The sequence below is a fragment of the Oncorhynchus clarkii genome, chromosome 3 (assembly GCF_045791955.1).
Source record: "Oncorhynchus clarkii lewisi isolate Uvic-CL-2024 chromosome 3, UVic_Ocla_1.0, whole genome shotgun sequence".
NCBI classification, from domain to species: Eukaryota; Metazoa; Chordata; class Actinopteri; order Salmoniformes; family Salmonidae; genus Oncorhynchus; species Oncorhynchus clarkii.
Genome location: NC_092149.1, coordinates 54,708,429 through 54,734,049, shown reverse-complemented (window position 1 = coordinate 54,734,049; position 25,621 = coordinate 54,708,429). Strand labels below are relative to the sequence as shown.

General features: G+C 42.7%; 2 protein-coding genes across 5 annotated transcripts in view; both read right to left on the bottom strand.

Moving 5' to 3' along the window:
- Window positions 1-12,327: 12,327 nt before the first annotated feature.
- Window positions 12,328-15,847, bottom strand: LOC139398310 (cell division cycle-associated protein 7-like). 2 transcript variants are annotated; one of them, XM_071144371.1, is made up of 10 exons: window positions 15,775-15,847; window positions 14,908-15,036; window positions 14,676-14,795; window positions 14,340-14,555; window positions 14,171-14,245; window positions 13,839-14,027; window positions 13,572-13,706; window positions 13,325-13,474; window positions 13,092-13,228; window positions 12,328-13,000 (listed from the first exon to the last, which is right to left on the bottom strand). In XM_071144371.1, exons 1-10 carry the CDS (start codon window positions 15,793-15,795, stop codon window positions 12,970-12,972), a joined length of 1,203 nt encoding a protein of 400 aa, XP_071000472.1. In that variant the 5' UTR covers window positions 15,796-15,847; the 3' UTR covers window positions 12,328-12,969. The 2 variants fall into 2 exon arrangements, with proteins under 2 accessions (XP_071000472.1, XP_071000481.1); XM_071144380.1 differs by having other exon boundaries at window positions 14,908-15,033; window positions 15,775-15,842.
- Window positions 15,847-25,621, bottom strand: part of LOC139398239 (mitogen-activated protein kinase kinase kinase 20-like) — a 53,418-nt gene continuing 43,643 nt past the window's right edge. For 2 of the 3 annotated variants that reach the window (XM_071144345.1, XM_071144346.1), the window contains exons 12-20: window positions 21,240-21,284; window positions 21,094-21,124; window positions 20,839-20,978; window positions 20,632-20,694; window positions 20,446-20,541; window positions 18,283-18,399; window positions 17,930-18,004; window positions 17,529-17,682; window positions 15,847-17,385 (exon numbers count right to left, since the gene is read on the bottom strand). In XM_071144345.1, coding sequence (XP_071000446.1) covers window positions 16,679-17,385; window positions 17,529-17,682; window positions 17,930-18,004; window positions 18,283-18,399; window positions 20,446-20,541; window positions 20,632-20,694; window positions 20,839-20,978; window positions 21,094-21,124; window positions 21,240-21,284 — 1,428 coding nt within the window. In that variant the 3' untranslated portion in view covers window positions 15,847-16,678. The remainder of the gene's footprint in view (window positions 17,386-17,528; window positions 17,683-17,929; window positions 18,005-18,282; window positions 18,400-20,445; window positions 20,542-20,631; window positions 20,695-20,838; window positions 20,979-21,093; window positions 21,125-21,239; window positions 21,285-25,621) is intronic. The other variant, XM_071144347.1, reaches the window with a different exon arrangement.

The window sequence follows — 25,621 nt, the reverse complement described above, 5'->3', positions numbered from 1 at the left end:
GGGCAACAAAAAGTGCATCTCCTCCAGGAGTAGCAACCGTTAAACCCGAAAAGAGAATGTAGGGGAGAGGGCCGTAGGCCCTACACACTATACTTCTCAGCCGCCAGGGCTACGCCCTAGGTTAGCTAACTATTCTTACCTCCCTTAAGAGGGTTAGAGGGGCACAAGACTGCTTCCCTACAAGTTTGGCCTGGTTCATTTGGCAGACTGCTGAGTCGCCGGGGATCTTAGTCCCCCAAGGCCAGCTTGTTGTCCCCTCCCTAAGGCTGGGGCGAGATGCAGAAACCAACAGGCTGTCACGGAGCCCGGATCTGCGGGGCAGGCAGAAGATGAAGGCTTCGTCTTCTTTTTTGGTTATGTCACACTTCTGCCGCATGGCAGCGACAGTGGGCCTGAACAACTCCTTGAGTGTCACTGGAGCATCCAAGAGGACCACTTTTTCTTTGTCTGTTAAGCTGGATGAGCTCATCCAAAGTGCCCTTTATCCCACTCTCAGTAGTCTCATGGTACATCCACATCCTTGGATGACACTACGGGATGCATGGAGGTTCAGGTCTGTAATCCCACAGATCTCCTAAGCATCTGGGTCTAGGGTGTCAAAGTTCATTTGCTTCCCCACCACCTCCAGTAACTCAGCCTGATATGTCAACAATAAAGAGGTCACATTCAGAACTCTAATTGCTTGGGCTGAGGCCTTGTACATCTTCTGAAAAAACGGAGGCAGTAATGTGCTTCATCTTCCCAGGGATTGAGGCACTGATGTCGTTAGCAAAATGGTACAAGGTGGCTGGGGTGGTAAGAATCTTTCTGGTGAGGGTTTTTCCCCACAAGCTCTGAGCTTCCATGAGGCAAGCTGGTACTGCTGGGAGTAGTTACTAAAACGGAGCTGTATAGGACGGGAGTATTTTCCCGTCATATAGGTCTCTTGACAGGCCCTGAGCCCCTACAGGAGATAGCCACTTGATATCGAGTCTGGCCACGGCCCGTTTTCATACATTAGGGAGCCCAAACTCCACTGGAGGAGGTTCTCGGGGCTGTCAGGCCTGCAGGCCTGAGAGGGTGGGAGAACAGGGTAGTCAGGGCAAGAGATTGGGACTATCTCGAAGACATCCATGAGATTTATCCCATCATCATCCATGTCATCCCTAACTAGCCTTCCCCTGACACTACATCGTCAGACAGTGAGGGGAGGGAGTCGAGGCTATTCATGACCTCGACCCAATTGTGCTCAGTTGCGGAGAGCTGAGCCTCATCTTTCGCTGTTGGCTCTGAGGCAAGAGGGGCTATCGAGATAGAAGCATGTATAAGCCTCCTCTTCACTTGCCCTCATCAGCAGTCTGCAGTGCTCACAGAACTTAATATCCTCGAGCGCCTCTAGAGCATGTACCTTAGCAAAGCAATTGATGCACAGAGGGTGGGAATTGTTCCCTGCAATCATGGAACCACAAGCACAAGAACGTGGGGGTTAGAGTGCTGGGCTAGGCTCATCCTGGGATGGGATAGCAGTAGCCATTGTGAGGAACAAGGCTTACTAGGGGGACCGAACAACACCTGTCGTAGGAACAACGTGTAGACAGTGTATGTTGCAAAAAATGTGGCAAAGAAATACATTTTATGTCCTGAATTCAAAGTGTAATGTTTGGGGCAAGTGCAACACAACACATCACTGAGTAACCCTCTTCATATTTTCAAGCATGGTGATGGCTGCATCATGTTATGTGTATGCTTGTCATTGGCAAGGACTGGGAGTTTTTAAGGATAAAAATAAATGGAATAGAGCTAAGCACAGGCATAATCCTAGAATAAAACCTGGTTCAGTCTGCTTTCCAACAGACACTGGGAGACAAATTCACCTTTCAGCAGGACAATAACCTACAACAAAAATATACACTAGAGTTGCTTACCAAGACGACATTGAATGTTCCTGAGTAGCCTAGTTACAGTAATAACACCACGCACAATGAATCTTACAAAAGCAAAATGATCTTCTCTCCTATTGCATAATTGTTCATTTTTGTCACTTGACTTTTGATTTTGCCCAATATTCTGTGTTCCTACCTTGCCACCAGATTTCAAAGGTCTATGCACAACAAGGACATCATCATAAAATTGGTTCCATGTTTCATGAGCTGAAATAAAAGATCCCAGAAATGTTCCATATGTACAAAAAGTTTATTTCTCTCAAATGTTGTGCACAAATTAGTTTACATTCCTGTTAGTGAGCATTTCTCCTTTGCCAAGATAATCCATCCACCTGACAGGTGTGACATATCAAGAAGCTGATTAAACAGCATGATTATTACGCAGGTTTACCTCTAAAATGTGAAGTTTTGTCACACAACAATGCCACAGATGTCTCAAGTTTTGAGAGAGCGTGCAATTGGCATGCTGACTCCAGGAATGTCCACCAGAGCTGTTGCCAGAGAATTTAATGTTAATTTCTCTACCATAAACTGCCTCCAACATTGTTTTAGAGAATATGTATGTTCAACCGTCCTCACAACCGCAGACCACGTGCAACAACGCCAGCCCAGAACTTCCACATCAGGCTTCTTCAGCTGCGCGATTGTCTGAGAACAGCCACCCGGACAGCTGATGAAATGATTGCACGTCCAAAGAATTTCTGAACAAACTGTCAGAAACCATCTCAGGGAAGCTCGTCTCCGTGTTCATCGTCCTCACAAGGGTCTTGACCTGACTGCAGTTCAGCGTTGTAACCAACTTCAGTGGGCAAATGCTCACATTCGATGGCCAGTGGCACGCTGTAGTAGTGTGCTCTTCATGAAATAATCTCGGTTTCAACTGTACCGGGCAGATGGCAGACAACATGTTGTGAACAGAGTGCCCATCGTGGCGGTGCGGTTATGGTATGGGCAGGCATAAATTACGGACAATGAGCGGAATTGCATTTTATCGATGTATGACAGTGTGTTCCAGTTCCCACCAATATCCAGCAACTTCGCACAGCCATTGAAGACGAGTGGTACAACATTCCACAGGACACAATCAACAGCCTGAGATGTGTTGCTCTGCATGAGGCAAATGGTGGCCACACCAGATACTGACTGGTTTTCTAATCCACGCCTCTACCGTTTTTTAAGGTATCTGTGACCAACAGATGCATATCTGCATTCCCAGTCATGTCAAATCCATAGATTAGAGCCTAATGAATTTATTTCAATTGACTGATTTCCTCATATGAACTGTAACTCAGTAAAATCTTAGAAATGGTTGCGTTTATATTTTTGTTCAGTGTAATTATCCTTGAAACATTACTTTTAAACAAATCATATTTTTGTCTAGTGATGTATTTAGTAACTTTTTTACTACCAAGTCAGTAAACTAAGCCTATAGGCATTAACAAGTGAAATATTCATCTTTGCTGTTGAAAGATGTCTTTGAACATCAATCGACCTGGCCACAATTCCTCACTGAATATAAAACACTATAATTTGTGGATTGAGATCCCTTTTAATAAAGAGACTAAAGTAAAGATTTAAAATGAACACGATGATTAAGAGCAAATGTGCCAGGCATTTATATAGCACGACTGCAAGATAATTAATAAAGATTCATGCTCTAGACCAAAATTTGAATTTTGAACAAAATGTGCCTGATGTGGGCAGCATTTAATCACCTTACTGACAGGAGTAACTGCTTTCATTTAACCTTGACTGAAGATCATGAATTCTAACGCGTTTAATTGGATACATCATTTAACAGAATGAACAGAGCAAATTTCCCCCAATTCAAAGGCTCTGATTGACAGACAGTGGCAGTAAGACCTGCTACAATTAAAGCTGATCTGTATTCACTGCCCCCGTCACCCAGCTCCATAAGTGATGTGACTGTTTGATCATCGCTGCAGAGAAACTTTGCTGAACTTCACCTTGTTTTGAAAGGGCTAGACGCTGAATAAACGGGGAAGGTTTGGGGGGGGGGGGGGCACCCTCAAGGGTGGAGACACACACAAGCCCCTTGGGTGCCAGCGATGCCTCCCACCTCTGGCCCAACAGCAGTAACCCTCCTGATTCCTGGCAGGGACATGACAGGACAAAAGACAAAACTGGAAGTCTCACACCATTATGTTTATTATCACCATCAGCAGCTTAATTGAAATGTTTCAAAATCAGGAAAATGACAATGCCACCTTTCCGAGACATTGGAAATAATGACTTTGTCTCATAGCCCTCTGCAGACAATTGCCCCGATGATGTGAAAACTGTGTTAAGTGGCATACAGTGAAATGTGTTGCAGACACTTAATTGTTTTCTTGCCTTTGACTCTCGAGAGAACAAATTTAATCTGTGAGCCAGACATTTCCTCAGCGACGAAGCCTATCCAGACAAAGCATGTTTGGTTAAGCAACCATGCTCCAGGGTTAAATTTCATATTTTGCAATTACAGGGTTTATTTTTTCGAACAAAAAATGTAATGCATTATTTAAATGATCATAGCTTTGGGATGTTTTCAGGGATCATGCTTCCAGGATGTTATATTAGGGAGCTTAAACTGTCAATATGTGAATCAGTGGCATATAGGCTACTGGCTAATGGATGTATAACCCTGTCAATTGAATTATTCATTTATTTTGACGTTTGTGTTGGAGAAAGACCCTTGGTTTGGTGCTAAACCTTCTCTTGTTGTTGCAGCATGTGGTACAAAACAGATGGATGTGTAACAGCGAGTCTCTTGAGTGAAAGTGAATGTTTAACTCACTGACTTCATAGCTTCGAAACATGTACTACCTGATCTGATCAACGAAGAGGTGTGTTGTTTTGGAGATAAGCAAGGTTACGACATGTTATGTGGACAACAAATCTCTCACGCTTGTTCATTGGGAACAATCCTTGGATGTTGCAATAGGCTAACTGGGGGATGTTGACACAGTGGTTAGGCCAGCTGGGTCAGATCAACACTGATATTAAGGAACAGAAGAAAAAACATGTTAAAGGAAAACACATTTAGGGGATCAGATCCAGTCGAGTGTTGTTCATTCTGTTTCACCACAATAATACAAACCATCTGTGCTGATTTTAAGTGGTGAGAATGATTTTTAAGATTATTGAGTGGCTTCTGGTGCTAATTATCTAAGAGCTCTTTTCTTTCTCTCAACTTTAGACTGACTACCTCAAATGTTTTCTCTGTTTCTTTTGTCAACTGATAGCTTTGTGGAGATATTGTTTGAAAGTTGGCTAACAACCATGACAGATCCATTATTTCAGCTTGTGTGGTGAAACAGATGTCACATGATGTTCTTCAAGGCAGCAGTTCTAAATGATAATACGTTGAAATGCAGAAACTTTAGAAGCCTCTACTGTCTCTCCAGAAGTCTACAGACAGCCAATGCTTTATATTTGCTACTTTTACCACTGCACATTATTTCGAGTCTGACTCTTTCCTCATTCTCCAGTATTAGACCATATACCAAGTCAAGCGTCAGATCCAACACTAGTAAGACTTGTTTGTCCAGCTGTTGTACTTAGCGGTCAATCTACAAGGTCACGCCTGGGTGAATTTGAAAGTCACCCCCTATTGCTGCCCCGCCTCCACCCGTTTCCTCTAACGCTGTAAACCAGTATAGTCAACCACCATGGGTTAATAGAGACAGTAGATATTACAGGGCAAAGAAGCATGCGGGTGCTTTCATGATTGATTGATATTGTTGGGTTTAAGACTGTGAGACTATAATATTAAACAAATGATCCATTGAAAAGTAGGAGGTGCCATGGCAATGATTGAAATCCTTGCTGAGGGAAAAGGGACCGCTAGATGTCCATAGATGTTTCAGAAACAGAAGAGTAAACCAAGAGGGCTCATGACATACTTGACTTTGTGTGTCTTTCAGCTCTGCGCGTCCCCACCGCTGAGTAAACAGTGGTTCATACATGATTCGTTCATTAATGTACTGCTTTTTCTCAGTCAAGGCAAGAGGGCCTTTTGACGGGAATGTCTATGGTGACATTTTGACGTGGGAACAAGGGTCCGCAATTTATTGATGTAGCGAACATCGTGACGCAACGTAGTTCACAAACATGCAGACTCCTCTGCCAATTATCAAAGTGTTTAACTTTTGAAAACATGGAAAATGACCTTTGCTCCATTTTAACCTCCACAGAACAAACGTACAGCAAATTCCTCTGGATATCAATTCCAGACAGCGTTTATGCTTAACTTCAGTCCCTAGACAAGTCCTGGGATTGTTTCTTTTAGCTTTTGTTTTCGGGTTCTCACAGCACTGCGGATATAAAGGAGCTTTCACAATAGGATTTATTTGAGACATCATTTCATTTCATTTCATTTCATTTAACTAGCTAGAGTAAAGAATGCTTTGTTTTTCAGACAAGTTTTCCAAATGTGAAGACATTGATCAAATGTAGTGAGCGAACTCATAAATACCAAATGCCTCTAAGGTTCTGCATTTTGCATGTGTTTGTGATTTATTCAGACTGTGTTAGTCAGTATATCCATTGCATTGTATTGTATGTACAGTTGAAGTCGGAAGCTTACATACACTTAGGTTGGTGTCATTAAAACTAGTTTTTCAACCACTCCACAAATGTTTTGTTAACAAACTATAGTTTTGGCAAGTTGGTTAGGACATCTACTTTGTTCATGACACAAGTCATTTTTCCAACAATTGTTTACAGACAGATTATTTGACTTATAATTCACTATATCACAATTTCAGTGGGTCAGAAGTTTACATAGCCTAAGTTGACTGTGCCTTTAAACAGCTTGGAAAATTCCAGAAAATGATGTCATGGCTTTAGAAGCTTCTGATAGGCTAATTGACATAATTTGAGTCAATTGGAGGTGTACCTGTGGATGTATTTCAAGGCCGACCTTCAAACTCAGTGTCGATTTGCTTGACATCATGGGAAAATCAAAAGAAATCAGCCAAGACAAAATTGTGGACCTCCACAAGTCTGGATCATCCTTGGGAGAAATCTCCAAACGCCTGAAGGTACCACGTTCATCTGTACAAACAATAGTACGCAAGTATAAACACCATGGGACCATGCAGCCATTATACCGCTCAGGAAGGAGATGCGTTCTGTCTCCTAGTGATGAACGTACTTTGGTGTGAAAAGTGCAAATCAATCCCAGAACAACAGCAAAAGACCGTGTGAAGATGCTGGAGGAAATAGGTACAAAAGTATCTATATCCACAGTAAAACAAGTCCTATATCGACATAACCTGAAAGGCCGCTCAGCAAGGAAGAAGCCACTGCTCCAAAACCGCCATAAAAAAGCCAGACTACCGTTTGCAACTGCACATTGGGACAAAGATCATAGTTTTTGGATAAATGTCCTCTGGTCTGATGAAACAAAATAGAACTGTTTGGCCATAATGACCATCGTTATGTTTGGAGGAAAAAGGGGCATCATGGGGATGGAAAATTACGTGGATATATTGAAGCAACATCTCAAGACATCAGTCAGGAAGTTAAAGCTTGGTCGCAAATGGGTCTTCCGAATGGACAAAGACCCCAAGCATACTTGCAAAATGGCTTAACAAAGTCAAGGTATTGGAGTGGCCATCACAAAGCCCTGACCTCTATCCCATAGAAAATGTGTGGGCAGAACTGAAAAAGCGTGTGCGAGCAAGGAGGCCTGCAAACCTGACTCAGTTACACCAGCTCTGTCAGGAGGAATGGGCCAAAATTCACCCAACTTATTGTGAAAAGCTTGTGGAAGGCTACACGAAATGTTTAACCCAAGTTAAACATTTTAAATGCAACGCTACCAAATACTAATTGAGTGTATGTAAACTTCTGACCCACTGGAAATGTGATGAAAGAAATAAAAGCTGAAGTAAGCAATTCTCTCTACTGTTATTCTGACATTTCACATTCTTAAAATATAGTGGTGATCCTAACTGACCGAAGACAGGGAATACTTACTAGGATTAGATGTCAGGAATTGTGAAAGACTGAGTTGAAATGTATTTGGCTAAGGTGTATGTAAACTTCAGACTTCAACTGTATCTGATACTGCTGTCCATTTTGCCAGTGCTCTGGATTCATGACCAGCAATGAATTGTGTGTTGTAGGCTCTGGAGGAGACAGTTAATTAAGTAAATTAATGAAGCACGGGAGCACCACCAACTCACGGTGGTAAGCTCCTTCCATGCTCCTTTCGTAATGTATGATCTCAATTCAATCAATCCAATGTACCAGTTCTCATTTAAGGTAAGATTAGATTTACACATTACGGCCCAGCACTTCCCTACATCATAATTAGCTACTCCCTCTGATCGGGACATAGTGGCATGCTGGACTCCCCTCATCTCCCTATTGCTACTCACAAATTTAATGAGAACTTTCACAAGACTGTGCGCACTGACAATGTCATCACCCTCTCAGGTCCCAGCTCTAGGCCCTGCCTGTGTGAAGCCCTCACTAGTGGGACAGAGTGAGGGACAAAGAAGCCAGACTAGTCCTCCTCCTCCTCAGCTCTCTTGTTCTCCTCAAGTCCCTCCTAAATCAGTCTCTCGGGGGGAATAAGCTACAGTAATGAAATGGCACTCTAAATTAAGCACTATGCTAGCTACAGTATGTACTTAGCCTACATGGATTGGCGACACATCTGTGAAAGTACTACTCTCGTTGACTAAAGACAAATGTATCTGTCAATTTCCTGTAGTTGCGGGTGAAACCATTACCACAACCTCATTGATAAGATGCTTCTGTTTCTCCACCAACTCTGTGGAAGAGTCACTGAAAGTTGCAGCTGTCAAGATGAGGCAGTGTACAGAGTTGCCTGTATTGGAGCTCCCCCTTCAGGAACAGCGTATTGGGTATCTTCCATCAGATGAGGTGATAAGATAGAAAACAAGCATCCAAAATCTGGTGATGGTGTGAGAAGCCATGCTATGTCTGTCCAAACTGCCCAAAATCAGGTATGTATGTATGGTCAAGAGTGTGGAACATGCAGCACTGACCACCAATGATCATTTGTGTTTGACTACGGTGGTGCATGTGTGATCACAGAGCAGTTAGGGTTGCTGTGGTGAGGAGAGGGTCAAAGGTGAATGTAGTAGAGGTAGTGCATTGACTCATAGCCTAGCTATGGGAGATTAATGACCTTGTTACCCTTCAGAAATTATCTTTCAGATGTATCACTTATAAACTCAGCAAAAAAAGAAACGTCCCATTTTCAGGACCCTGTCTTTCAAAGATAATAGTAAACAGTGTTTAAACCCCATTGTAAAGGGTTTAAACACTGTTTACCATGCGTGTTCAATTGAACCATAAACAATTAATGAACATGCACCTGTGGAATGGTCGTTAAGACACTAACAGCTTACAGACGATAGGCAATTAAGGTCACAGTTATGAACACTTAGGACACTAAAGAGGCCTTTCTACTGACTCTGAAAAACACCAAAAGAAAGATGCCCAGGGTCCCTGCTCACCTGTGTGAATGTGCCTTAGGCATGCTGCAAGGAGGCATGAGGACTGCAGATGCAGCCAGGGCAATAAATTGTAATGTCCGTACTGTGAGACGCTTAAGACAGCACTATAGGGAGACAGGATGGACAGCTGATCGTCCTCGCAGTGGCAGACCGAGTGTAAAAACACCTGAACAGGAATGGCAGTTTTCTGCCATGGCCAGGGAAGAGCCTGGATCTTAATCCCATTGAGCACGTCTGGGACCTGTTGGATCGGAGGGTGAGGGCTAGGGCCATTCCCCCCCAGAAATGTCCAGGAACTTGCAGGTGCCTTGGTGGAAGAGTGGGGTAACATCTCACAGCAAGAACTGGCAAACTTGGAGCAGTCCATGAGGAGGAGATGCACTGTGGTACTTAATGCAGCTGATGGTCACACCAGATACTGACTGTTACTTTTGATTTTGACCCCCCCCCCCCCCCCTTTGTTCAGGGACACATCATTCCATTTCTGTTAGTCACATTTCTGTGGAACGTGTTCATTTTATGTTTCAGTTGTTGAATCTTATGTTCATAAAAATATTTACACGTTAAGTTTGCTGAAAATAAACGCAGTTGTCAGTGAGAGGACGTTTAATTTTTTTCTGAGTTTAGTAGAGGTAGTGCATTGAATCCTATAGCCTAGCTATGGGAGATTAATAACCTTGTTACCCTTCAGAAATTCCCTTTCAAATGTATCACTTATACCTGAAATATCCAAATAATCAGACAATTCGACTATTTAGGATATTGAACATATGCTCCCCAACAAGTTAGCTTTAAGGAAGCATGCAAAAATAACAGGATTGACAAGTTCAGTTGCATGATGTGTTTTTTCCCCCCTCTGTGAAGAATTCTGTATTTATAACGTCATTTTGTCACGCGTTCTTTGAAGGCGGCAGCGAGTGCACTTATGCCTTCCTTTGTTAGGGTGAGTTAGCAATTTCCTCAGAGATGGAGCAACTGCAGGCAGCCTTTTTTCTTGGATAATGTCCCTGACACCTGGACCAAACTGCTGTTTCCATTTGCTCACAGTCTGGAGTCGGTGGTAAGATACATGTCATAAGTCTCCTGCCACCCAAGAGTCATTCGCTGCTGTTCCTCAACAGCGGCACACTCTCGACAGTCTACAGGACACAGAGGTCTGGGGAGGGGGGGGGAATATTATTATCTAGAAACTTCTGTCCACCTGCACAAGAAATCACAGAAAAGAGTACCGAAGACGTCTTAGTCCCCCTGAATGGGCTCTCCTGCCGTTCTTTTTTGTGCTTGTGTGATCCAGGCCTTACAGTGGCTCTTAACATGGAACATGACATGACAATCTAGTTACGGCGTTCCATGGCAGTGAGCTGAAAAGGGTGTTTATTGCGGAGATCTATTCTACATTGTAATTCATCTGTTGATTTTGACCTACAGATCCCATCGTGATCATGAATTGTGTGTTCTATTTATTCAGCTGTTATTCCTCTGGCTTCTCAACAGTCACTAGACACCTAGGAAAGTAAAAGTAATTTTGCAACCCTGCAGCCATAATGAAAATATCAATCAATTAAACTGAAGAAAAAAAAAACATGCATGAAAAATCCTTCTATGCAATCTGAAAACCTGCATGATAATAGCTATGCAGTTCAACCAGCACAATATCACTATCATTATTCATGTAACATGATTGTCATCATTACTACTCTAATTCCTCCAGCCCTGGCAGAATAGGGCATTGTGGGGGCTGAGGGCCCATCTGTGTGCGGTCTTCAGATAAAGTGATGTAGTGCTGGGGTCTGGACAGACAGGACCAAGGAAGGGCTGTGGCTCTGTGTTGCTCAATGTGGCATGGCACTCAGGGCACTTCAACCCCCATTCCCTCCTTACAGGTACCCGACAGCCCACCACCGTGCGCTACTCATTTACTGCTACACTGGTTTTCATAATTAGCGCCGCAAGGCCTCATTAAATCCGCTCTAATGAATAAATATTGTATTTCATAGCCTGATTACCAGATCAGCTCAATGCTTGCACGTCGTAAACAATTATTTCCCTAAATATTCATCACCTCAAAGTGGATGATCATTGGTATTTAATACCAGTATTTTCAAGTGCATCTTTATTATGCTAATAATAGATTTTTAAAGATTTGTTTCTGGGGGAGAAAAAGATAATCCAAAAAATATGAAAATGTAAATGTAGGGAACAGAGATGATGACCTAAACCCAGCATCACTGTATGGATTTGTGGAGAACTGTTTAAAGCAGTAAAACTTGCTTCTTTCTTTGCACATCTCCAGATGTCTACTTTTATAAACTGAGGATGCTATTCAGACCAAATCTGTGGCGTGCATTGATCAGCTTATGTGAAACGGTCGCCAAGATTTTTTCCAATGTCAACGCAAGCCAGAGCCATTTTCTACTGCATATGACAGAAGGCAATGGACTACTACAAACTTGTGACCAAACATGTATCCTTTCGTAACCCAGCAGGACAAGCTTCCAACTGTTTTCCAAATATTGAACAAAGCAGCACACTCCGAATTAGAGTAGCTACTCCTGTAATAAGAGTCTTTCGCCAAACACACTCGAGCGTTGACTGAAATGTCAAAATGTAAAGTGTCAGTGTTAATGAGAGCATGCTCACTGGATACGGTGCAGGTCAAATGCAGTACATTTTCAAAGGCTTAATAGCAATGAACCACCAAAGAGTCACCGCACATTTCCTGTGCGGTACCACACATTTCCTGTGCGGTACCACACATTTCCTGTGCGGTACCACACATACCCTGTGCGATACCACACTACTGAACAGAAAACACAGGCAATAACTTTTTTGCTACTTGAGTGACAACTGAGAACATTACTATTTGCACTGTAAAACATAGTTGGAAAATGAAAGGAGAGAAAGAGGAGCGAGAAAGTGCTTTAATAGAATTGATTTACAGGTATGAGATTCCCATTAGACACTGCTAATTGTTTCCACACCATTAGTGACAGTTATCTAATGAAGGATATAACCAGGCACTGTCAGATATCACAGTTCCTCTCAGCCCGGGGGGGGGGTGTCAATGGCTCACTGTGTCCTCTCCACCCCAGGGGCATTGTGGGACAGTGACAGACTACCAAATAGTCAAGAGTAACCGTGACAACATTTTTTACTTTCCAACAGCTGAGACTAAAACAGCAGATAAGCCTTATTGAAGTTAAAAGCTAATTTTCTTACAGAAAAATGTATGAATCTACAATTACCGTAGAGCCCAACTAGCCCTTACACATTTGATATATATTTGGGTTTATAACAACTTGCAGGTTAAAAGTGAGATCACAAGCAAACAACTATAAACATTGAAGATATTCATCATAACCGTATAAACAGTGAGGAAGACTCATCAAATTACGTCACGTAAAACTTTATACATTTAAAACAATGTAAGAAAAGAAATACAGAATCAGGAACAATAGAAGAATTAACCGTTTTGCATTATGGAACATAGAGATATTTAACACAACGCATGTCAGTCAGGTCCAGAATCAGGTGACGCCCTCCGTGGTTTACTGGCTCTCGTCCATTTCCTTTTTAAGGCTGCAGAGAGAGAAAGAGCCATGTTTGACTTCCCAACACAGTAGCAATCACAGTACTACGATTGAAGTGCTTCAGCGGAAAGAACATTTACCTTTTTAAGTAGGCATGGGCGTTGTCATAGCCGTGGTATTTAGCCAGGTAGACCAGGACTCCAGTGGCACAGCGACCCTCTCTGGCTCTACAGAAGCTGCAGTTGCAGATCCCTCTGCATGTCGGACACTCCCACTCCTGCAACATACCAAGGCGAGTTCAACCACGGCTGCACAACAGTCAAAGAATGAGTCACCGTTTGATGGCTCGGGAGTAGAACAGTGCAGTACTTACAGGATCCAGCAGGGCATCTCGGACCTCCTCTCCATAGCGGTTACGGAGACATGGGCCACAGAACTGACCCCTCACCCCCACACACTCCGGGTTACGACAGTTGGTCTTGGTGTCGATCGTCTTCTGGCGGCACTGGTGGCAAGTGGATCCCTAGGTCAAGAAAATCAGAGGGGTGAATTTTCTGAACATGGCAGTACGAATGTGAAACCTTGCGTTTGAGAACCACCGTAGGAGAATGGGAACTTACAGTGGAGCTGTTGTACACCTTCTCCCGCACATTGTTGGCGATCAGATCCAGCTCCATCTGGGAGATGTCCTCCACAGGCCGCACCACATGAGGAATAGCTAGCCCCGAGCTGTAGTTACGCCGATGAGGCGCCTTCTATAAACACATTCACAAATATATCAACCGAATTGACAATTCCTGGAGTTCAGATCCACTACTGTTGAACGGACAGATCAGGAAACATCAAAATATTTAACTTTACAACAAGGGTATGGGTGTGCCACTCACCGCCTCATCCACCTCCTCATAGTAGCGGCTCCTGCGCACCAGGTTGAACTTGTCCTCCTCTTCCTCTGGAGGAGGGCTGGGGGGGCCGTCCACCAGGGTGCGGGAGCGAGTGTGGGGCCGAGAGGTGCGTTCAGGGTTCTTCCTACGGGGTCCTGAGGCTCCCAGAGACTGGCGAGGGGCACGGCGAGGCTAGAGGAAATTAAAACATACCCAATCAAATACAGTAAAAAAAACAACAAAAAAACATGGTAGCTAGACATCAATAGTCAAATCTTCAGTTTCCTGATATGCGTTTTATAGTACAGCCTCATCCTCCATCTTGTCCCACTTACCGTATTCATCATAGGCAGGGATGATCTTCTGGGGAAGCCAGGTATTTTGTTGAGTTCTGCCATCAGCTTTGCAAGCTAAACAAAATATTTCAAAAAGAAAAAAATGAGCACTCAAATGTCACTCAGCAGGCAACTGCCAGAATGACTCCTGTGAATGAGCCCGTCCTACCATTGCTTTGTTCTCCTTAATGTTAAGCGCTCTCTTGTCCATGAAGTTGCCTCCCTCCTTGGAGTCAGACTCTTTTTTGGGCTGTTTAGAGGGCTCTGCTGCAGTAGTCTTCTGGGTGGCCCTCCTGGTGGGGAACTTCATGGCCACCTTCAGGGTCTGGGACCGACGGCCCTTCCGCCGAGGCCCCAACGACTCCTCCGAGTCAGAGTCCACTGTCTGAAACACACGAGCAACATTCTGAAAGGTTATTGTTTATAGTAGCCACCATTGTGTAATAAAATTAAGCTGGTAATATCAAGAACATTTTTTAAATATTTTTTAAATTTAAATAATCACCATGGCACTCATTTTACTGCTGAAAGCATTCTCGAACCCAGTGAGAGACTCTTCCTCCGAGCTAGCCTCAAACACCATGGCTCTCTCCGCCACCTTCTTAGCTTCTCTGAAGCTACTTTTCTGCACAAAGTGAAACCACAAACTACAGTTTCATTAACAACGAACTCATTAAAATTAGTGAATATATAAAACATTAATTCTAACTGGGTGGAAACGTAACAATTCGGCTTACCGTGTTGGCAAAGCCACCGTCCGAGCCAAAACTATCACAGCTCTCATCTGAGGAGGAAGAGGATGTCTCCATGGGCACGTTACGGAAGCTCCGCAAACTCATCCTGGTGGAAGGAGGCTGGGGGGCCTGCTGGAGCGACAAGCGGAAAAAGTTAGGAAAAACTGAATGACCATAGACAAACACCGTGAGTACTATTGGTTTTAGAAACTGCCTGTACACTGCTGCCCTCCTAGACAGGGAGAGAAGCAGCAATACCTATGGTGGTAGGGGTGTGACTGCAAGATTCATTCCGGACACCACAAGGTAAGTTAGCTAACGTAGCGCTATATCACGGCTAACACAAATGGATCTTACAAGATCAATGAAGTTAGCTATAGAAAAATGAGTTGCTGGCTACAGTAGCCAAGTAAGATTCACTCACGTTGATTTAGGATACAACCAACATTTGACATCTGACAAAACTTGTCAGGATAAAATATGAATCTGAGTAGCCAAATCTGTGGTGTAACTAGTTAGTAGCCACTGAAATGGTTGATTAAAAACATAAGTTAACGTTACTTAATATATTTTAAAAACTGTTTAGATTCACACATGGTAGCTAGTTAGCGAAGCAGGATACTTGATTTGAAGCAAAGGCAAAGCAACGGTTGCATTGCAATTCCAACGAGACTGCAGGCAGTCTGCAGCAGCTTTTGCGGGAAGTATGCAACAGCTTCACTAAAATGTGAGCAAGAAAATAGAAAAGTTAACGTTAGCTAGCTACAAGTTTACCACAGGAGAATTGTAGGTAGCTATCATTCTCTGCAGCTATCTAGAAGTACCCTGTAACTTTGATATAGCTATTATATGTAATTATACATTCCTTACCCTAGAGCGAGATGGACTCATTTGGTTTTCTTTAAAGTTTTCTGCAAAGAAAGTCAATCTAAACTCGTGTTCACGCGTGTTCAGTCCTTTAATGAATGCAGAGAAACACCTCCAGACTTGCAGATGGGGCAGAGAAATTTCCCGCGCCAGGAAAATGTCCTAAAAGGTATATACACTTTTTTTTTTAAATACGAGCTAAAAGGAAAATAGAACACACAAATCTGCCACAACAAATTAGCAAACATATATATTTTTACAAACGGCTGTTCAACACATTTTTATTTGACAAATATTTGAAAATACTATGTCATATACTGATCCACCAACTTGTAACCTTTCAAGTACTACGCCCTGGCGCGAAATCATAGCGTAGAACTGTGCATAAAAGGGGCGGGTTTATAGAAAAACTCCCGCGTCCTTGCCACCAGGTGTGGTGGTCGTGTTCTTGGATATTGAGAGAATCGTATGAACTTCATATACGTTTCTTTTTTTAATCTCTACATATAGTTAAAACCTTTATAAAACATATATTACGTACATTAACTTTTCTATATTGTAAAAAAAGGCACAATTATCTCTCATAAATAGAAATATTACAACAATGTAGTCAATACAATTTACTATATAGCCTTATATAAAACAGTTCACATATATGTAGGCTTACATGTTAAATATAAAAGATATTTGAGTGCACACAGTACAATTCAGAATTCAACCCTAAAAGACTGAATTGTGTGCATTCCCTAAATCACAATTCTCACAAGCTCAAATGACTCCTAAAAAGATCCCTCGAGAGAACGTTTAAAAATATATATTTTTGAAGTAGTGTGAAGGATAATGTTCAAAGTAAACCTGCTGTCCAGTCTATTCAGACATGTAAACAGTTTCAAACAGCAAATGATCCTCAGCTTCGACCACTACAGCCACCTCTACCCCCTCTCCTCAGTCTTCCTCTGACCTGTTTATTGTCCTGTCGCGGTAACCTTTTCTGGCGCTCCACTTTGATCCATCCCCCCTCACTGACTTTAGCCCCCTCTTGCTCTGTACTGGAGTTTTCCACCGCTGGTGATATGCCCGGTATCACCCTGGGCCGGTTCTGAGGTACTACACTGTAACTATGGGACCGAGGCCTCCCTGTTTGCTGTGAGGTTCTGCTAGACTTATTCTGTGTGAAGTTTCCCCTTGTATTGGACCATGCACCTCTGTTGTGGCCCCCTGTCACAGTCAATGAGTTTTTAAAGTAGCTGCTGTGCCTGCGGTAACCTTGCACTGCCCCAGCACTGAGCGGGCGTTCACGCTCCAATGCGCTATCTGAGGTGGTGCTGGAGGGGCTGCTGCCCTTTGACCCCAGGTAGAGGGGGGAGAGCATGGCAGACAGGCCGGTGGTGGGGGATGAGCTGCGGGAGCACCAGGGAGAGAGGGAGCTGCGGTTGGGAGACCTCCGCACTGCTGCAGCGTAGGAAGAGGCCTGGTCTCCATACGCAGACAGGAACTGAGACAGGATGCAGGTCTCTGAGCCACCGGTGGGGGTCCGGGCACCATGCTGCTCTGCTGCTGACTGGTTCTTCAGCTGCCTCTGTCTCAGATTGTACATCCATCTGGGATCCACATCTGGAAGAAAAAAGAACATCCACTGGTAGGATCGGCTACATAGAAGTGCTCATACATTTGTTCATTCTGTATTTAAGACAGCTTTAAATGTACCACGTGTCAATGAAATCTGCATCCAAAGCACAATAGAAAGGAAAGTTGACCTTTTGAGTCTGATCTGCTTCTGGGGTTCCCTTCTATGTTCAACTGGGTTGTTTCTATCAGCAGCTCCACAGTCTTGATCTCATCTCGTCCACCAGTGGGGTTCCACATCACTGCATGGCTATATCGCGTAGACTTTGGTGATCTCACATCATTCTAGTGGCAAGTGTAGGGACACAACAATCACTGTAGGCGATTTTAAACATCAGATCACATTTACAAGTCAAATTAAATTCAATGTATTTCATTTTTTAAGACAGTACACTGTGAACCTACATTTTACTGTAGAATTCTTATTATTGGTAATGACTAGCCTAAAGGTGGTGTAGTGTAGGCCTATGTAGTGCAATGGTTAGGTCATTGTAGGACTGTCTCCCTATAGGATATGTTTTTAATGACTCACCTCATAATTAACAATGCAGTCAACAACCTGATTGTCCCGTAGCCCAACTACCCATTTGTCCATCACAAATGGGGGCTGCAAGGAAATAGTTTGATAAATGGTAATTAATCATCATGCATAAGCTAGCTAGCACAGTGCATCTTCAACACTGCAATGACATCAATTCAAGGAATAATTACATTTATCTGAAGATACAAAGAGGGACTTTAAATGTCATAACATTTAGCAAAAGGGTACGCTCCTTCAATGGTCATAAAAACCGTCAACAAAGAAATGTAAAGGACAAGTGACTGTTGATTTTAAGTCCGGATGCCCTTTCAGCACATGGCATGGCGTAATGCTTATGATCACACCTTGGTCATCTTCAGGACATCCACATCCTGTCTGTTGGCATCAAAGGTCACATCCTTGATGTACGTTATTGCAACTTCATCTCCGTCAAGTTCCATGTACATTTTCCATTTGCAGTCCTAAAAAAAGAGCGATTGTAGGTCTTACAGTATATTTATTTATCCCTGGCTGGCTCCAAACTGTTGCTTTCCGCAAAAAAAATATAAAATAGAACTGCTGTCAGTTGAGAACCTAACTTCATTTTTTCCTAAACCAACAGCACAGCCTAGAGGTAGTTCCTTAGAACTGAACATTTCTGTAATGTGAATGAAATATGAAATTCTGATAAAATTTGACAGGAAGCACAAGTTATGTTATACTTTTAGATTTGAATTCTGCTTTCACCTAGTATCCTGTGTGAGTTGCGTTCAATTAAGACATAATGTTTGAATATTGAGTGCTTTTTGATGTGCTCTCAGAATCACAGAGGTCTCTTGAATTATCATAGCATGAAGGATGACCTAACAAGTGGTCAAACATGAATAATAATAATGAGAATATTAACAACCTATGCTTGCAAAGACATTTATTTTACTTCAGGGGTAAACATAAGTTGCTACGGTGGATATCTAGTATTATTTCCTGTATTGGATATGGTTTGCAGAATCTTGACACGTGGTGCTATTTTTTGTGAAAAAATACAGTGTAATGCTAATATTATTCCAGTTAGCTGAAAATAAACTCAATAATTTCAAAAATTATTCATTATTCAAAAATTTCAATATTTTCTGCTCAATGGACATAGGGATCAAATCCTCACTAGGAAATACAAATCTGAGCAAACCCCAACGCCATACTCCTTCTGAATATTGCATGCTGACAAAGCAGTAATGATTTTGCCATCCCCAAAAGCCAGCCATGAAGCCACAGGTCACTGCTTAACCACACAGAGTTCACGGTGTGGACCAATCTATTGTGTGGAAGGATCACAGAAGAAGACATCAAAGAAGTGCCACTAACACACTCGTCTGAGGAGCCTCAGCCCACTCCTGCACCGTCCCCAGGGGCTGGCCGGGGCTCAAAAGGGGGAGCAAGTGTGAGGAAGGCTCTGGCTCCGAGACACACCAGGCAGCGGCCCTGTGTCGGCCCTGGCCAGTCGCACCAGGGCCCCCAGGTCCACGCTGGTCTAATCACTCCAGCAGAAACAATGTCTGATAATGATGCCCAAGACCGGAGTGCGTCTGCTCTAATGACAACTCATACATAATTCAGCACCTTTCTCTTGGCTGCGCGGTGATATCCTCATTAGTAGGGGACCCTCAGTGGTTGTCAGATGGTGGCCGCACAATCGCAGTCCCTCATTTTGTCTTTGAGAAGTGCAGCTGCTACCATGACACCGCCAGCAAAGAGAGGCGGGAAAAAAAAGCAGTGCGGGTTTGTTTTATTTAGTGCAAAAAAACCTTCCAGTTTGTAAAAACAAGGCTGACACAGAACCTGACACCAGGCAGGGGAAAATAATTAGCTCTCATTTTCTCAGCCTCCTGTTTCCTTCTCCCTGCTGTGTTTTCTACCCACTAAAGCACCACATGTCAGAAGAAATGGGAGGCAATTAGCAGGCTCGTTTCAGCCCCGCCGAACTCACTGAAAGGGGACTATTTATGATGGGACAATGAACAGCTGAAAGATTAAATAACATTTGCCTTTTAAAAAGAAAATGACTTCTGGCTAAATGGGCTATTTTTTTATGAAATTCAAAAAGCAAGTGGAGAAGCAGCCTCTCTTCAACGTTTGAGACCCTAACAAAGGACGATGAGCAAGTGGGGGTGGATGGGATTATATGAAATGTTTATTAATCTGTTTCTCTTGTAAGGATATGTCTTGAAGGCAAAGCAAGCTCAGTGAAACAGTGGTCAGTGTTTGCTTGAGTTTGATGGGGAACATATGGGCATCTTTACCTAGAGAAACAGCATCTTGAAGATGAGCATTTCCATCTTGGCATACCAGTTTCAATCTTATCTGACAACAAGTTTGCTATGAGTATAGGCATTTGAATCAAACCAGAACTGAGACTAAATTATTTTACAGATACATTTGAAAATGCAGGGACAAAATATCAACAAAAAAAAAGTACCAAGACATCTTGGTTATTTGTCATATAATATTTTCAGTGTCCATTGAAAACCTACCGAGTGACCTGTTCCTGCTTTCCAGTGGTACCCAAACACCAGCTCCAGATTAACAATCTTCCTCCTCTCCTCCTCCTCCTCCTCTGCCCACGCATCCTGTGTAACAGAGATTTCCAGACGGAACATATTGTAACAGTAAACAATGCCAACCATTTCATAACATTAAAGAGAAAGGACATACAGTACCTTCATTAGTGGAGGGAAGTGGAAAAGCCCAATGTAGTCATTGGTTAGCTTCTCAATTTCACTCTGTTGGAGAAAGCATGTTATACATAGACTTCAAACTTCAAAATAATTAGTATGAGCATATTGCTCAATTTCAATAATTATACCATATGGACACATTGTGAAATGGCTGGCTAGTTCATGCTAGTGTGAAAGGTAATATGGTACCTTGAGGTGCATGATGTGACCTTTGGACCTGACCCCCAGGTCTCGCATGTCTGTTTCCGTGAGCAGCAGCAGCCTCTTGCCAGTGATGTGGTTTTCCTTAAACAGGTCACCATACAGCTGCATGCCATATGCCCCCTCTTCTGAGAACACAGGGAAAACAAATGCAAATTAAAACACATACACGCCAAAACGATGGGTTTATTCATTTGAACATACCTACAGCATAAGAAATCTATATGGTGACTTTGAACATACCCGCCCCAAATATCTGCTGCATCCAAAAGTACTGTGGGGATGGAATTGGAAAAGCATTACTATTCATAGTCAATGGAGGCATAAATGGTTATTAAAATGGTCAAGTAAACTAAATAAGTAATCGATTTATACGTGTTGATACTGACCACATGTTCCTCTGTCCAGGAATGAATATGAAGGTTGGGAAGGAGCTGTGTAAAAAAGAAGAAGAAGACAAAACTGAATTAGCACTAGGGAATACTGCTCTAATGGTCACGTAGTACAAATGTGCACAGCTCAAAAGAAAGAAATGCTGCCTATTCTTTATGTTTGGACTCTGACACAGATTTTGCATTCATGTGTGCAAGTAAATCATTATGAACATCGGTGCATTACATACAGTATACATTACATACAGGCTTACTTCATTCCAAGACATGTTTACCATGTCTTATAGCAATGGTTTTTGCAGCTAGTGTTCTGCAATCAAGATGACTGGGTCCTGAATGTCTATATCAAACTAAAATGTGTCCAATGCCCATCTGACTGGTCTTTCATGATGCATTTTAAAGAGAAATCATTTACTGTTCATTAAGTATAAACAGGCAGAAAGTAGCCAGACAAAATGCAAATTTCATCATTATGATCACGAGGCTGCTATGTGGTGGCAGAAACGATGCACCGGGAGAATTGAGGGGAAGATGACTAAATTAATTACTAATCGGAGCATTCTCTATTTGCTTCCCACGGAATCGTATAACAGCCCAGAGCCTGAGATGAATGGCAATCTCAACAGATCGCATTCAAAGAGGGCCGTTTTAGAATTAGCGCGATACACTTCTTTGCAGCCTCCTTCTGAAGTCCCTCGCCCCCAGCTGCATTTTTCGTCTACTCCAGTGGTATGGTTCGGAAGTAATCACAAAAAAAACACCAACCCTACACTACTGCCACAGTTCCATAACAGATTTTGCCTAATTAAAGTGACATAATATCGCGATTACAGGAGTCATATTGTATGTCACAAATTACTTCAAATCGTTTAATAAAATCCTTAGCATACTGTTGACAAACGGAAACAGATCTTAATTGATGACAGGAGGGGAAGGATGGGGGGATATCAGTAGAAATTGCTCAGCCTTTGGGATTCCTTTGGCAGGGAAGATGAGTTCAGTAGTTCACACAACTCTGCCCCCATGTGGAATGGGAGTATACTGTAGCAAGTTGATTACACTATAGAGGCGGAAAAGCATTGGAAGCCTGTTGGCTAGTGGCTACACCACAAATTCAACATGACTTTGTCAATCCCCGCAGGGGCAATTAAGCAGGCATTGTCCGTAAGTGTAACATATACAATACACATTTATGTTCTGCGCCAAGTATGAGTGGTGCCCAGTTAGCTAATGATAGAAGTCCCACCATTGACTATATATTTATTTGAAACCTTGAGGACTACAGTGTGAACATGGGTCTAATGCAAATCAATTAAATGTAATATGACTCATTTCAGGTCTTACTTGTTAAAACATAGTTATTCCAGACCACATCTGAAGTTATATTTCTAACACCAGTCACATTTTCTTCATTTTCTCCCAGCACAAAATGTTTCTTATTGTCTTGGCCACATTTGGAATTTTGTGGGTAACAAACCTTTGTTGTGACGTTATTGTAACGTTTTTGAATTAGTTGAAGTACAATATTACCATAACGAGACACATACATATACAGAGGAGGAATGGAGGGAAAAAGAGAGGCAGAGGAGGTCAAAGAGAGAGACGGAAGAAGAGGGTGAGCTCGAGTCAGGTAAACACTTTGGGGGGAAAAAGGGAGATGGTTAGTCGAAAGAATGGCAGAAAGTGGAAGCAGTGTGAGACCTACGCCAGATTGAAGACAGGAGGAGAAATGGAAGTGAGTGAGTGTGAATTATCGGAGGTGGCAGGTGTGGTGAAGTCCTCGGAGCCTGAGGCTTGCACTGATGGTCAGGATAAAGACGAGTCTGTGACTGTAGGAGGGATATTTTTGGAGGAAGTGGACCCCTGCCTTTTGTCTGATCCATTTGTGGTTTCAGTGTGTGAAAAATGTGTTTGGTACTGTGGAATCGGTGAAGGTAACCCGAAGTGGTCTTGTGATAATTGTTTGTGTTTCTGCTGGTCAGAGGGAGCAGAGGCTTCGCGCCAAACTAATTGGGACAATAGATGTGACTTGAATTGCTCCCAAGAAAAGGGCGCCATTGATAGGAGCGATTACTGGGTTAGCAGTAAATGTGAAGGTTGACCAACTGAAGGGGAAGATTCCCGGTGTTTGTGATGCTCGTCGTTTGGTGCAACACAGACAAGGTGGCGTGGGTGGTAAAACAGAAGAGTCATTGGCTGTTCTTTAGAGTTTTCATGTTGAGTCTCTGCCCAACAAAGTGAGGTTAGGATATTTTAGTTCTCGTAAAAGCTTGTTACAGGTTGTTACGTTTTAACAGGTGTCAAGCTTATGGGCATGTGGCAGCAGTGTGTAGGAGGGAGGGTCCTTGGTGTGAGCAGTGTGTAGGAGGGAGGGTCCTTGGTGTGAGCAGTGTGCAGAAGGGCATGAGACAAAGGAATGTGTAACATTGGGGAAAGAAGCTGTAGGTGTTGATTGTAGGGGTGCCCATGGAGCTGGGGATCAGAAGTGTCCAGTGCAAGAGAGGCAGGTTGAGGTTACCAGGGTTACAGTAGAGCAGAAGGTGTCGTATGCTGAGGTAGTGAAGAAAGTTGAGGAAGATGGGTCAAGGGGGAGGGATCCTGACAGGATTTGTGTGAGTAGTAGATCTGTATCAGGACAGAGGGATAGGCCAAAATATGATATATGCTTCAGTAAGAGTTATCGGGTTAAAGGGTTTGTTGAGTGGTAGTGTGTACCGTCCTTTCAGGCTGTTGGCCTGAGGTAGGACTAGAAACGTTTAAATAGTGGAGTAGGGTGGTTGGGTTTTAATGAGAGTAGGGTTAGGTGGTAGGGTATTTTAAATGTATTTGACTTTTTCAAGCAAAGTATAAGGGAGTTATACTACAGTCTAGTTGGTGGCGGTAATGCAACATTTACTGGATGCCAACCGCCGTTAAACCTCATCGAAGAAGAAGGAAATGTAAGAAAACAGGGAGAGTAAAGAACCAAAGCAGGAAGTTTAATGAGAAAATGTTTATTGAAAAACAAGGAACAGTAGAGGTTGCAGAAAAATATGTTCATATCAAACAGCAGTCTGTCTAATAGTGTCTCTTTAATGGTGTGCCATAACTCTATCGGAATAATCCAAGGAATTGGACTAATCCAAGGTGCTGAAGTTTGCATAGATCATATTGCAACTCTGGGTATTCGATGTCCTGAAATACCTTACAAAGTGGTTGACTTTCACATCAGGAGGTGTATCGGTTGGTTATTGTCTATGTCAATGGATGTGTTTCGGAGTGACTAGGTTTAAGAACTACACAACAGAATACAAAAACATACATCAACTATAGGTGGAACCTGTAGGGCCAGAGTCAGACAGAAATAGCCTCCATATTGGATATGTTTAGAAGAGATGAGGTCCCATATGACCATAAATAGCAGAATTTACAGGGCATTTGGTGATGGCACTTGTTAAGGTGAGCTTCAATAGGCTCAGTTTGGGCATGGTTAAACACACTTTTGTCTGTGGTCAAAACTGTTGGTGCAGATGCATACATGTTTAGCTGAAAGATAATCATTAGCTTAGAGAAGCCATCTAAAGAGTATTTCATATCATCTCTCCAAAGAGATACTGTTATTACTTCCTAAATAATTGAATGAAAGGCCAACCTACCACTGAATAACAGAGTTAGTGGAATAAAGGTCCTTAATAGTTGCCTTTTGTCTGAGAACTTACCCCTGTCAAGGTGTTGTAGTCTAAGGTCTATGGTACTCCTCACAAACATCCTGATTATATGCATCTATAACATGCAGCAGTCAACCAGCACACAAAGCGAGACTACACAAACACCTGTAGTGCACTTTACACCAATAAGCCATGGTTTGCGGGCCTGAAATCCAAATATTCCAAACACTGTATATACAGAAAAAGGGCACAGGAAGTCTGTAGTTTAACATGGATATCAGGAAACTTTTTCTCTCTCTCCCGCTGACATGAGTCAGGGTCAGCTGAGGGACACCACATGTACATTCTCGTCCAGGTGAGAGACTCAATCAGAGCAACTGCACTCCACCACATTCAGAACAAATTGGCCAATCTTAATGTCAGCAAAATGTCATAAAAGCTTTGCCTCCTCAATGCAAGTTGCTCACATGACTCTTTACAGCATGGCACTATACATCCAGTACATTAGGCATTAATGACATCCATGTGAGCCATGTAGGAGGACCGTTTCTAATACATTGTGTTCATACGGCGAGAAGAACATCTCTGTGCTACATCAAGTATAGTATCTTTGGATATGCTTTATTGTTTTTCAAAAGAATGTGTGAAAAATGGATTGTTCCAACAACAACACAAAAAAAAACAGTCAAGGAATAAAAAGCTATTAGTAATGAATGATCTAATGTTTGAAGA

Bases quoted from the DNA above. Each gene is read 5' to 3' on its own strand.
- LOC139398310 (XM_071144371.1), bottom strand. From the start codon at position 15,795: ATGAGTCCATCTCGCTCTAGG. The intron at 14,246-14,339 runs GTAGGACGGGCT...TATTTTGTTTAG, and splicing joins TTAAGGAGAACAAAGCAATG to CTTGCAAAGCTGATGGCAGA. The intron at 13,229-13,324 runs GTAAGTACTGCA...GGTATGTTGCAG, and splicing joins GAGATGCCCTGCTGGATCCT to GAGTGGGAGTGTCCGACATG.